The sequence below is a fragment of the Columba livia genome, chromosome 1 (assembly GCF_036013475.1).
Source record: "Columba livia isolate bColLiv1 breed racing homer chromosome 1, bColLiv1.pat.W.v2, whole genome shotgun sequence".
NCBI classification, from domain to species: Eukaryota; Metazoa; Chordata; class Aves; order Columbiformes; family Columbidae; genus Columba; species Columba livia.
Window position 1 is genome coordinate 152,675,592 of NC_088602.1, and position 10,975 is coordinate 152,686,566.

At 36.7% G+C, this 10,975-nt stretch overlaps 1 protein-coding gene across 2 annotated transcripts in view; it reads left to right on the forward strand.

Annotated features, from left to right (window-relative positions):
- Positions 1 to 10,975, forward strand: part of WASHC4 (WASH complex subunit 4) — a 43,339-nt gene that overhangs the window by 29,631 nt on the left and 2,733 nt on the right. For both annotated transcript variants that reach the window (XM_065038988.1, XM_065038997.1), the window contains exons 23-33: positions 153 to 227; positions 1,047 to 1,151; positions 2,685 to 2,819; positions 3,533 to 3,641; positions 4,359 to 4,425; positions 5,125 to 5,211; positions 5,747 to 5,894; positions 7,096 to 7,192; positions 7,678 to 7,874; positions 8,906 to 9,005; positions 10,489 to 10,564. In XM_065038988.1, the coding sequence (XP_064895060.1) occupies positions 153 to 227; positions 1,047 to 1,151; positions 2,685 to 2,819; positions 3,533 to 3,641; positions 4,359 to 4,425; positions 5,125 to 5,211; positions 5,747 to 5,894; positions 7,096 to 7,192; positions 7,678 to 7,874; positions 8,906 to 9,005; positions 10,489 to 10,556 (1,188 nt within the window). In that variant the 3' untranslated portion in view covers positions 10,557 to 10,564. The remainder of the gene's footprint in view (positions 1 to 152; positions 228 to 1,046; positions 1,152 to 2,684; positions 2,820 to 3,532; positions 3,642 to 4,358; positions 4,426 to 5,124; positions 5,212 to 5,746; positions 5,895 to 7,095; positions 7,193 to 7,677; positions 7,875 to 8,905; positions 9,006 to 10,488; positions 10,565 to 10,975) is intronic.

The following is a 10,975-nucleotide window of genomic DNA, read 5'->3' on the forward strand; positions in this document are numbered from 1 at the left end:
TTGTTCATTTTGCAAAGTGAAAACATTGCTTTGTAAAATGCTTTCAAGTATCTACAGCAATAGTTTTTGTGCACCTTAGTGGTTAGGCATGCCAGTAGTTCTTCAAGATTTTTATTTTAATTTGTAATTCTCAGTAGATAATATTGTTTCAGGGTCTGGATGTTTTGGAAATCATGAGAAATATTCATGTGTTTGTATCCCGCTACCTCTACAATCTGAATAATCAGGTAAGGTATATTCTGTACTCTTTCCTGGATTTGGCTCTGATTTGAAGGGATTGACAAGTGCAGAGTAGTATATGTGTAAGAAAAACCCACACTGAACATTATAATAACAAGCTATAAAACAGCTATCGCTGCTCTAGAAAAGTGTCTTTGGGGATGCCGTAGACAGGTCTCAGAGAATGTTCTCTAAGCATATTTTGAGTACCGTGTGCCAGCAGGATCACTCAATGTCAAATATTCCACTGTCGCTAGAAGGCGGCAAGGATAATTGGCTGCTATATAAGGATGTACTAAGTACATGATTTTTCAACTTGAAAAAAGGGTATCTGAAAATGGGTTATTAGAGAGATGGAGCAGTGAATGACATGGAGAACACATGCAGGGAACAACCCTTTGTGGTTTCTCACAATGTGGGAACAAGGAGCCCACTATGAAAATAAGCGGCTTCCTAAAGAGAAGGAAGTACTTTTTCTCGTAGCACACAATTCAGTGGTGGAACTCATTGCCATGGTATGTAGTGGGGCCAAAAGTACAAACAGGTGCTGGAAGAGTTTAGTCCAATTAATATAGGATATAGCCTCAATAAATATGAGAGTTTTGGTGCAACATCCACCTTGCATTTGTTTAGTCTCTGCTTTGCAGAAACTGGAAGAACCTAACAGATAAAGTTTATTGTATGCAGACCCTATTTCCCTGATTCTTTCCCTAACCACCAGTTATTAGCTGCTCTCAGAAATAGGGTACGGGCTACCTAGATTGATAACTTATCACAGAGTCACTTTGGGGTAAATAACTTCTTTTTTCTCCCACCCTGCCTCCCAGATCTTCATTGAAAGAACAAGTAATAACAAGCACTTGAACACCATCAATATCCGACACATTGCTAATTCGATTCGAACTCATGGAACAGGAATCATGAACACAACAGTGAGTATTTTTTTTGCACTGTTGTTGGGTATTTTTTTAATAGTACACCAGAGCCTCCAAACTCTTGCATCTCCTAATGGTTTATTTGGTTTTGCAGTTTTCATAATGCAACAATAATGTTCTTTATTAATAAAACAAACCAGTTTTAAGAGAGATCCATATCAGAAAATCTCTTGGGACTTATACTACTTCCAGTTGTTACATAGAAGTTAATGAAGAGATCTAAACCCACATCAAACAAGATACAGATATTCTGCTGGGACTCTGAATTTCAATAAAGATAAATAATACTTATCAAAGTAGCACAGCAGAATATTTTAATTTCTAAATTGCCTGCATAAATTAACATACTCTAAGTTTCTGCTTATTCACACTTAACTGCAGCAAAAGTATCTGTCTAATAAAGGAAATTCTGAAGTAATGCAGTGTTAACATTTTAAGTTGATCTTATAATTGTTAAACTTAAGAAAAATCAGCTTTTCAGCTTGTAAAATAAAAGCTACAGATCTCTGATAATTTATTGGAAGACTGATTTCATACTGGAACACTTCTAGTGATGTCTGTAGTATAGGTGGCCATTTTAAGCAGTCAAAGGCGTTTACCTCTTTGCAAGGTAAACAAGGGCACTTCATGTGGTTTGCCTACTGCAGCAGGAATCTGTCACTGTGGTTCTTGGGTTTGGATATGGTGCCAAAGGTACTTTTGGGTTGGTGCTTTCCAATCTGCTGCTCAGGGTTTTTTTTCTAATTACTTGCTACTTTCTTTTTCCCATTCTCCTGGCCCTGTCAACCAGAAAAAAACACCCCAAACAAAACACAAAAAACCCCACACAAACTTGATGAAATATGAACCCACTCTCAAGTCATTACTTTAAAAGTGGAAATTATTAGAAAAATAAGGTTTTCATGATTTCTTTCACTATTGAAAATAACTTCCCTTGCACTATTCTTCTGAGAATGGGAACTTCAGTCACTCAAAAAAATGTTGTTACTCATGTTATTTCCTGGTGATGTAGATTTTTTTCACTTCTAATTGTGAATAGAGTTGTTTTTGCAGATATGAGAAGTAATTGAGATGTGCAGGACGTGTGCTTCTGCCTCATGGGAGTGTGTTTTAGCAAACTTTGAGGAAGTGAAAAAGTGTGTGAGGAGGTTATGCAGATTCCACAACTTGACTGAGGAAGTTGAGCTTGTCTGCCCTTTTCAACTTGAAATATTTGTATTGCATCAATAGGACAGTTAGAGGATCTTCCAGACATTAACTAATGGCTGCGTAGGGCACGTCATCCAACTGAAATAGCTAACTTGTCCCTTGGTCCCTGTTTCCTTCCTGGAAGAGAGTAGGCCTTCCAGGAGAAGGGTTTTCTTTATTCTTTTAAACCAATGAAATCAAAAAGTTAAGCTGAGAATAAGAAATGGAAGTAAACTGAATAGAAAGTTCCATATAAATACAAGTTACTGAGGAATCTACTGAATACAGGTTGCTAAATGTGCTTTTTACTTTGTTAACCCTCTTGATTTGACATTTTTCTAGGTAAACTTCACTTACCAGTTTTTAAGGAAAAAGTTTTATATTTTTAGCCAATTCATGTATGATGAACATATCAAATCCAGGCTTATCAAAGACATCAGGTTCTTCAGGGAAGTCAAGGATCAAAATGATCACAAGGTAGAGTAATTTTTGAAGGATTGATAGTAACTTGTCTAAAAGAAGTATTATTTCCATGTGACTGAAGGTGCACCAAACCACAGCATTCTTATTATTTAAACGTGCCTCTCCAGATGAAGTGACAGCTTCTGTTCTAACAAAATGCAGTGTTTTCAGGATGTCTTTGTTTTATTCTGGCTGTTCTGTATGGAGTTGGCTAAAATTGTGTCAGTGACCTGAAAACGATGATTTGATTCAGTCATAGTCTGTTGGAGGTTCGAAATCATGCTTGAGAATTGTTATCAGTTTTGAATAATAAGATTATTCAAATTGAATCGGCAATGATGTAAACATGTAATCTGGGAACTAGGGTCTGATTTTTTCATGCTGAAAAATTGATTTCTCAAGAATGTGAGAGACAATATATTTAGTAAGATAGACAGCCAACTTCTTTGTATGTCAAGTGCTTATTTCTTTTAGGAATAATTTCCAGTTGACAGTAACAATTCTATTTCACTTCTCAGCTTGCAGAAGTGACTTAGCCAGATGACTTTTGTGAACTAATATAGACAGGCAGATGTACAATCCATAAAAAATGAAGCTGCAGGGATTACATTGCAAATAGAATTGTGTTGACATGATGGAAAAAAAAGGTTGTTTTAAGGGTAGGTAATTATTCTTACAAATTATTCTTACAAATTATTCTTACAAAATATTCTAAAATATTCTTCTAGTATCCCTTTGAAAGAGCAGATAAATTCAACCGTGGCATCAGAAAACTTGGAATAACCCCGGATGGCCAGAGCTACCTTGACCAGTTCAGACAACTCATAAGTCAAATTGGTATGAAATGCTATCTGAGACAATGTCCTGAATGTTATTAAATGGAAAAGGTCTTTGTAGTCTTCTAACTGTGAACTTTTAGCTCAGGCTAGAACTGGATTTAACTCCAGTCAGACGGGAAGTACTTCACCTGTACCACATGTGAAATAAATACTCTCATCTAATTACAGAGAAATGGCCCTTGCATGTCTTAACTTAAAATATAGCTACAGCTTGCATAGATGCCTGTTCCCTTTTAACAACTTCTTTATGCTGTGGAACTGACTTTTATCCAGACTAAGTATATTTCCCAGTAAAAAAAATAGTACTTTTAAGTTCATTTATTTCAGAAAATGGCCATAGATCCAGCTGAAGTAACTTTGAGTGACATATGGCATTACAGTGGTATTTTCAGCCATTGATGCTGTAGGTGTGCAGGATGGATCTGAAATTGCAAGCGTTTAATGTGCCCAGTGGAAAGAGTTTGTACTATTTGGCCCTTATGCTATCATGAAAGTGAATACAACCTTGCCAGTTGGTGCATTTGTAGTTTATTTCTCTACATAGACTTCTTATACCGGTGTTCAATATAAGTTTTTAAACTTGGCTTTTAGAAGAGTTTCTTTGCCAGAGATATATGGCAACTTTAATTTACAATTTAAAGCTTATAGGAGTTATGAAGAGTGTATATATTTAAGTAATTATAAATTACTTCCTTGTGTTTTCTTGTTTTTAAAGGCAACGCTATGGGTTATGTACGAATGATAAGATCTGGTGGACTTCACTGCTGTAGTAGTGCAATTAGGTACTTCCACAAATATTTCAGTTTTCTGTTTGTTCCTTCTCATTCCTGTGCTCCCTATTCACGCTCATATTCCCCAGGTTCTTACCCATCCCCCATAAATTTTTAAAAGGCCAATTTTTATGCCTTTCTTGAAGTGGAATTATCAAAAACAGTGCTGGAATTCAGAACTGTACAATCATTGCCATAAACCACTAAAAATCAAACAAATTCTATGGAAAAATGCTGCAGAAGTGTTAATAGAATGTACATGTAAGTCCTTCATTAAGTCAGTAATTCCTGCTGTTAATCACTTCGAGGGTGCATTAAGGAAAAATACTAAAAGCCTTGAAGAACTTGGAAAAAACATTTCTTTGATACTTCTTGCTGTATAGATGATTATCTGTATTTATGTAAGGTCATTAAAACACAGTGACTTTTACACATAAAGAAGTAGTTGGTTTTCTTGCAAGTAATAGTAAGCTTACACTTACACTTACCAAGGGCAACAAGTGCTAGAGAGAGGAGATGGTAGCCTGGTAAAAATAGAAGGACAAATAATGTGTGAGTTTAGAAGTGCCTGGATAAGAATGGCATGGCAGGTAGGATGTAACTTCAAATAGTTTGAGCCCAGAAGACTAGATTCACTAAATTATAAATTATGGTAGAAACTTCAGTGTACGTAGACAGTGAGCATAATCCTAATGAACAGTAAGTTTTCAGGTTTGTTCCTGATCTGGAAGATATCGTTAACTTTGAAGAGCTGGTGAAAGAAGAAGGACTCTCAGAAGAGACACAAAAAGCAGCAAGGTACCCTAACTTCATGCTTTTGAGATCTGGGACAGGGATGGGAAAATTATAATTTTGAAGTTACAAAGGCAGCTGGTTTTGCATTTTGTGTGTGTATATGTGTTAAAAGTTCAACTGACTTTATGTAAAAATATTAGCTCTTCTTAAAAGCAGAGAAAATAGGAGGAGTTGCTTTAAAAATGTGAAGTGGCTTTTATACTAATAGACTGTTAGAACCTGGTTTCTTGATAAAATCCTTGTGATTTAAGGGCTAACAAGTTTTCTTCGCCACGTGTCCGACATCTACATTTAGAACGATCTGGGCCTTAGGAATGAAGGATGCAAGTATTATATTCATAGACATTTTTTGAGAAAATTAAACAAAGAAACAGGATTCAAAGTGGCTGTAGAGGTAGGATGTAATCTTGGACACTCTGGTCTGAATACTGGATTGTAGGCATAGCCAAGGGGTGAAGAGAGTGTTGTTACCACAAAGGGTGGGTAAGCAAAGCAACTTGTAACAGAAATCAGGTAACACATTGTTTATCCTTTGCAGGCAGTTGGACTCTGTCCTTGGTGACCTCACACGTAACTTTGCAGAAGGAACCGAGTACTTCAAAATGCTTGTGGATGTGTTCGCTCCTGAATTCCGCAGTCCAAAGAACATGCATTTGCGGAACTTCTATATAATTGTTCCCCCACTGGTTAGTTTTTGCATTGTGTGCACCAGCTTTTACTTTAACCAAATGTATCAGAACAGGATTGTGTTTAAATATTTTGTATTAGGCCATTGACCAGAGTATTCTACTTTCTTTCCTGATTATGAGTGGGATTGTTTTGAATGTGGCTTTGTTGGTAGTTGTCCAAAGCCATGTTAAGTCTTTATTTACATAAATTGTGTACTAGCAGTCAAAAGGTAAATTTCAAAACTTCTATTTGGATCAAATTTGGAGGAGCCAAGATGAAAAAGGAGGACTTGGAATAGCATGGATGAAGGAAGTTTAAAACTATGTTCTTCAGCTCTCTGATGTGTGTGTTCTTTCTACTTCACATTAAGTATTTTTAGGCTCTTTTAATGTCATGTTCCAATGCAGTAAAATTGTGGCCCTCTGTGTTCTGATTGGACTGGCTTTTGCTAATGGGTTTTGTTTAGAAAGCGTCCAACTGTACTGAGGTGATATGCACTTGAGTGCAGCTTTGTGGGCATTTAGAAACAGTTCCGTTTGAAGGCTTCAGTGATCTAAACAGGTTTATGTGTAACTCAGTTTAGAAACTAATTTTGGAGTGCTGATAAGCCATAAACTTAAGACTTTGAGAGGACAGGTATGTGACAGAAGTGAGGGTGAGTAAAGGCTTTTGACAAATACTTCTGTTCATTGTCCTTCCCATTTGGGGAGTGTTTTATCGGATAAATACAGTTTCAGGAATATACCATCCATTTTAGTTTTTAAAAGGCATTTCAGTGCAGTTAAATTTGAAAGTGTGTCACAGGTTTTCGAGAAGTTGTAAATGTACACACATTTCCGTGTCTGTAGTTTTAAAACACTAATATTTTAAAGCTTTCCAGCAACGTAGGCAATTTTAATTACGCTTTACTTGTTTACATATTTGCCTCTAGTTATCATCGAGAGAATGCAAAGTAATAGTATGACAAGAACTGCAAAGACGAAGGGTGTACTTTTTGGGTTTTTTCCTTATGCCCATGCAAATGTTTTCCAAAGCTTAACTTACTTTCTTCCCAAGAAATCTAGAAAAATGACAAGTTTTCCTACAAAAATGCCTGATGATGGGAGACACAATTAGCATAGTTTTGGGCATGGAACTGTGTTCATAGCTAAGAGCGTGCATTTTAAAATTTGTTGATCTCTCTCTTGATGATTCCAAGACAACTTTTCACTCTTTCAGACTCTCAACTTTGTAGAGCATTCAATCAGTTGCAAGGAGAAATTGAACAAGAAAAACAAAAGTGGAGCAGCTTTCACAGATGATGGGTTTGCCATGGGTAAGTTCCAGCATGCTGCCTGGCCTTTGGGTAAGCCAACATAATGGGTATTTGCAATAAAAGTTTTGTTTATATTTTGTGTGTTCCAATAATTAAAAATTCTGTAATATAAATTTGAGTGGACTTAGCTTCAGTACGATGGATTTGAGGGCTATTTTTTTATTCAGAATCGCCTAAGCGCAGAGAGTAGGTGAGTATGGGAGCAGACAGTTTTGTCATATGTTGGTGCTCCTGAATTTCTTTCAAAGCTTGTGGCTCTCAGCAGATGAGAAGGTACGCAAGCCTTTGGATAAGTTATGAGGTTTTCAAAAATTGAAGCTTTTTCTTCTTATTATTTTTCCTGATAGATTTAATTGTAAATTAATTGCAATTTAAATTTTAATTATGTGGGAATTATCAACTTAGGCAGATCCATTGAAGACATTCATAAAACATTTTACAAATTGGATGTTGACTTCAGTAACGTGGTTTTTTAATGACGATAGGTGTGGCTTACATTCTGAAGCTTTTGGATCAGTACCAGGAGTTTGATTCTCTGCACTGGTTCCAGTCTGTTAGAGAGAAGTACGTGAAGGAAATAAGAGCAGTAGCGAAGCAACAGAATGTGCAGTCCAGTAATCAAGATGAAAAACTACTACAAACTATGAACCTTACCCACAAGCGACTGGAAGTTTGTTTACAGGTATAGTGTGGGTCTGGTTGCCTGTTCTGTATTGATTTCTGCACTTAACTGTGACAATTCAGGTGTGTTTGCTGTTGGAGCTTATCAAGAGCAAAAATCACAGAGCATTGTCTACAGCAACAATGCAAAAGGAGTATAAAGACGCAAGGTGTATGATCTGAAGCGGATGTCGTGTTAGTAGTTTTTGAGCAAGTCAGGAACTTGACCGGGTTGATTGAAGTCTTTGTCCCATGGAGTTTGAAATCTAATGCAACTAAAACCTAAATGTTTAAATAGAATAACTTTTTGGTTAAATTTTTTATAACAAAGACTTTACATGATACCGTGAACCTCAGAGTTGCTTGGGTGTTGATTCTGAGTTGCTGAGTTGAATGGTGCAGCAGCTGTCAAAGAGAGGAGGGATGCATTTGAATTTTGAAGCATAGCAATTCAGATTTCACCTGTGGTGTAAATGTGTGCTCTCTTGCGCCCGTGGTGTTTTTTCCTACCACCACTCCCCTGCCCAGACCTTTTGATTTGAGAAGGCTGTGGCACAGATCTGGAGTTGGCTGTTTGTAAAAGCCCGTGATTAGATTCTGTAAAAGCACGGCTGTTGTTGACATAGATAAAGCCCTGTGTGTCCTCATGACTCCCACGAGTCTGCACTATGTTTGGTCCTCTGCTGTTAAAAAACCACATCACTGAACCTTCTTCAGAAACTGATCAAGCTTGTGGCCATTTAAATTATTGGCAAGTTGCTCCAAAATCTCATTGCTGCCACAAACCTCATTTTCAGCTGTATTGGATTAGTGACAGATTTATTGCACTGATGCTGCTTTGCTTAAATTGCCCTTTAAAGTTTGTGGCTGACATTTGCTTTGTAAAATGCATGTGAGAATGAATGGAGGAAGATTTTTTCAAAAGGACTTAAGTGATTTATATATTGAAATCTAGGTGCTTTAGAAAAAGGCTTCTGAAAAATCCTGCTTATGTCTGTCTACAGTTCGTTCTTGTGATACACTGACACTCGTCTTCTGTATCTTTTCCCTTAGGAATTTGAACTCCTTTATTTCTCACTAAGTAGTGCAAGAATTTTTTTCAGGGCAGATAAAACTGCAGCAGAAGAAAACCAGGAAAAGAAAGAAAAAGAAGGTGAGTGAATGCTGCACGTAGAACACTTTGGCTTATGCGAATAGAGTGTACTGTAGTAGGGAAAGTGCTTTTTTTCTTTTTTCCATGAGTGCTTTTTTGCTAGTGGGTTGATTCAGTATTCCAGAAAGAGTTTTATAAGGTTGAGGGTGACTGAGGAAGCAAGAAGAGCTCACAGAGGCCTTCTTTGGAATGGGTGCATTTCAAGCTGGGCTTCTGGGAAGAGCAAAAAACCAAACCAAAAAACAATGACAAAAAAACCCAACCAACATGCCAACAAACAACAACAAAAAACAACAAACCCACCACTACAAAAACCCCCAAACCAAACCAAACCAAACCAAACAAAAAAACCAACCCCAAACCCATGGAAAAACCTCTCCCCAAAACTGCAAACAAACAAAACCAACAAAACCCCCAAACAAAAATCAAAACAGAAAATCAAACCAAACCAAAAAAAAAACCAACAACCCAAGCAAAAGTATGAAGTAAACTGGTGTTTTTCACCTGTTGCTGAGCAGCTGCTTTTCAACCTGTGAAAGCAGATGATACAGATACTATATGTGACATTCAGATGTTTATGGTATGTTTTAGTCTGCCATTGAATTAATATATTCAAAGGGTAAGATCTTAATTTGTGGTATTGTCTCTTGACTAGGTAACATGGGTATTTTGTGTTTGATATTTATGCTTATATAGTCTCCCTCATGGATTCTGGAAGATTCTCTTCGGTAGGGGAAAATTCTTTTCAAATAAATGAGAATGCTTCTAAGGATTAAGATATAGAAGTATAGTTCAGTCCCAAGTTACTTAGAAACTCACATAACAGTATGTGAAAAATGGAATTGGTAAATAATTTTCTGCTGTAGGTCTGACAAAGGCACAAGTCGTCTGTGAGATTACAGTCACTGAGCCAAAGGTCAGTTTTCTTCTGCACTAGGAAAACAATTGGCAAAGAAAGAAGTCTTTTAGCTTGAATTTGTATTTGATCATATTCAATGAAGTTGCTCACGGAATTGCTTAACTCAAAAAAACCCAGCTACAAGCACTGTGATGAGTAAGAACAGACATAGTACCCTGGCTTATTTAGATAGCATTCTGTAGAACAGCAGTTAGTTATATTTTAGGTGAAATATTGACTCTGGTGGTTTGTGGTGAGAAAAGCTTGAAATGCAGACAAGGCTGAAAATCTTTGACCGTGGTCTTTGCTGTAATATTTGGGCTTGGACCCTGAAAAAAAGTGTGTGTGTGTCTATGTAATCTTTACAGAAGTTCTACTGACTGAAGGAATCTTTCACCCCAAATACAGACTTCTTCATAGGGCCAGGACCCTTCATGCTGCAGGGTCAGTTTGCTTATTCTAACCATGGTGTTACTGTATCAAGTGTGTTATGACATCACCATAATATACATCCTAAGACTTTGGGTTTACTGCCTTGAATAAAATGTTGAATGTGATCCATGTCTTCAATTTTTATTTTTGTAGAAGAATCTGTTAAAACAAGCAATGGAGATCTTCCCAACTCTACACCTGCAGATCCTGTTGTGAAGTGATGTGGCTGGTATGGGTGATGATTACTTACTCGAATAATTCTTGTTCTTGTCATTATCAGTAGGGGTAAAAGCTCTAGACTTGTTTTTACTTGCTCTGTTAAATCCAAGATGAAATGTACAGTAATATACTAGCATCCAGTGAGGCTAGGTCTGTCTTTGTCTCTATTTCCTGTAGAAACTTCTGTTTTTCGGGAGTTTACATTATTTACAGCACTTCCCTTAGATTGAAAATAGTGATATAAAATATTGACCTTGGAGGTGGTTATTTTTAAGTACAGATTAAAAAAAAAATCATCTTACTACTTTTTAGATGCATTATTGCATCTCTGAGATAGCATTAAAAAAACAACCCAAACCTCATAGACCATTGGTCTAAGATTTGAACTGGTGCATCTCTTCAACCAGCAAAAAAAAATTGA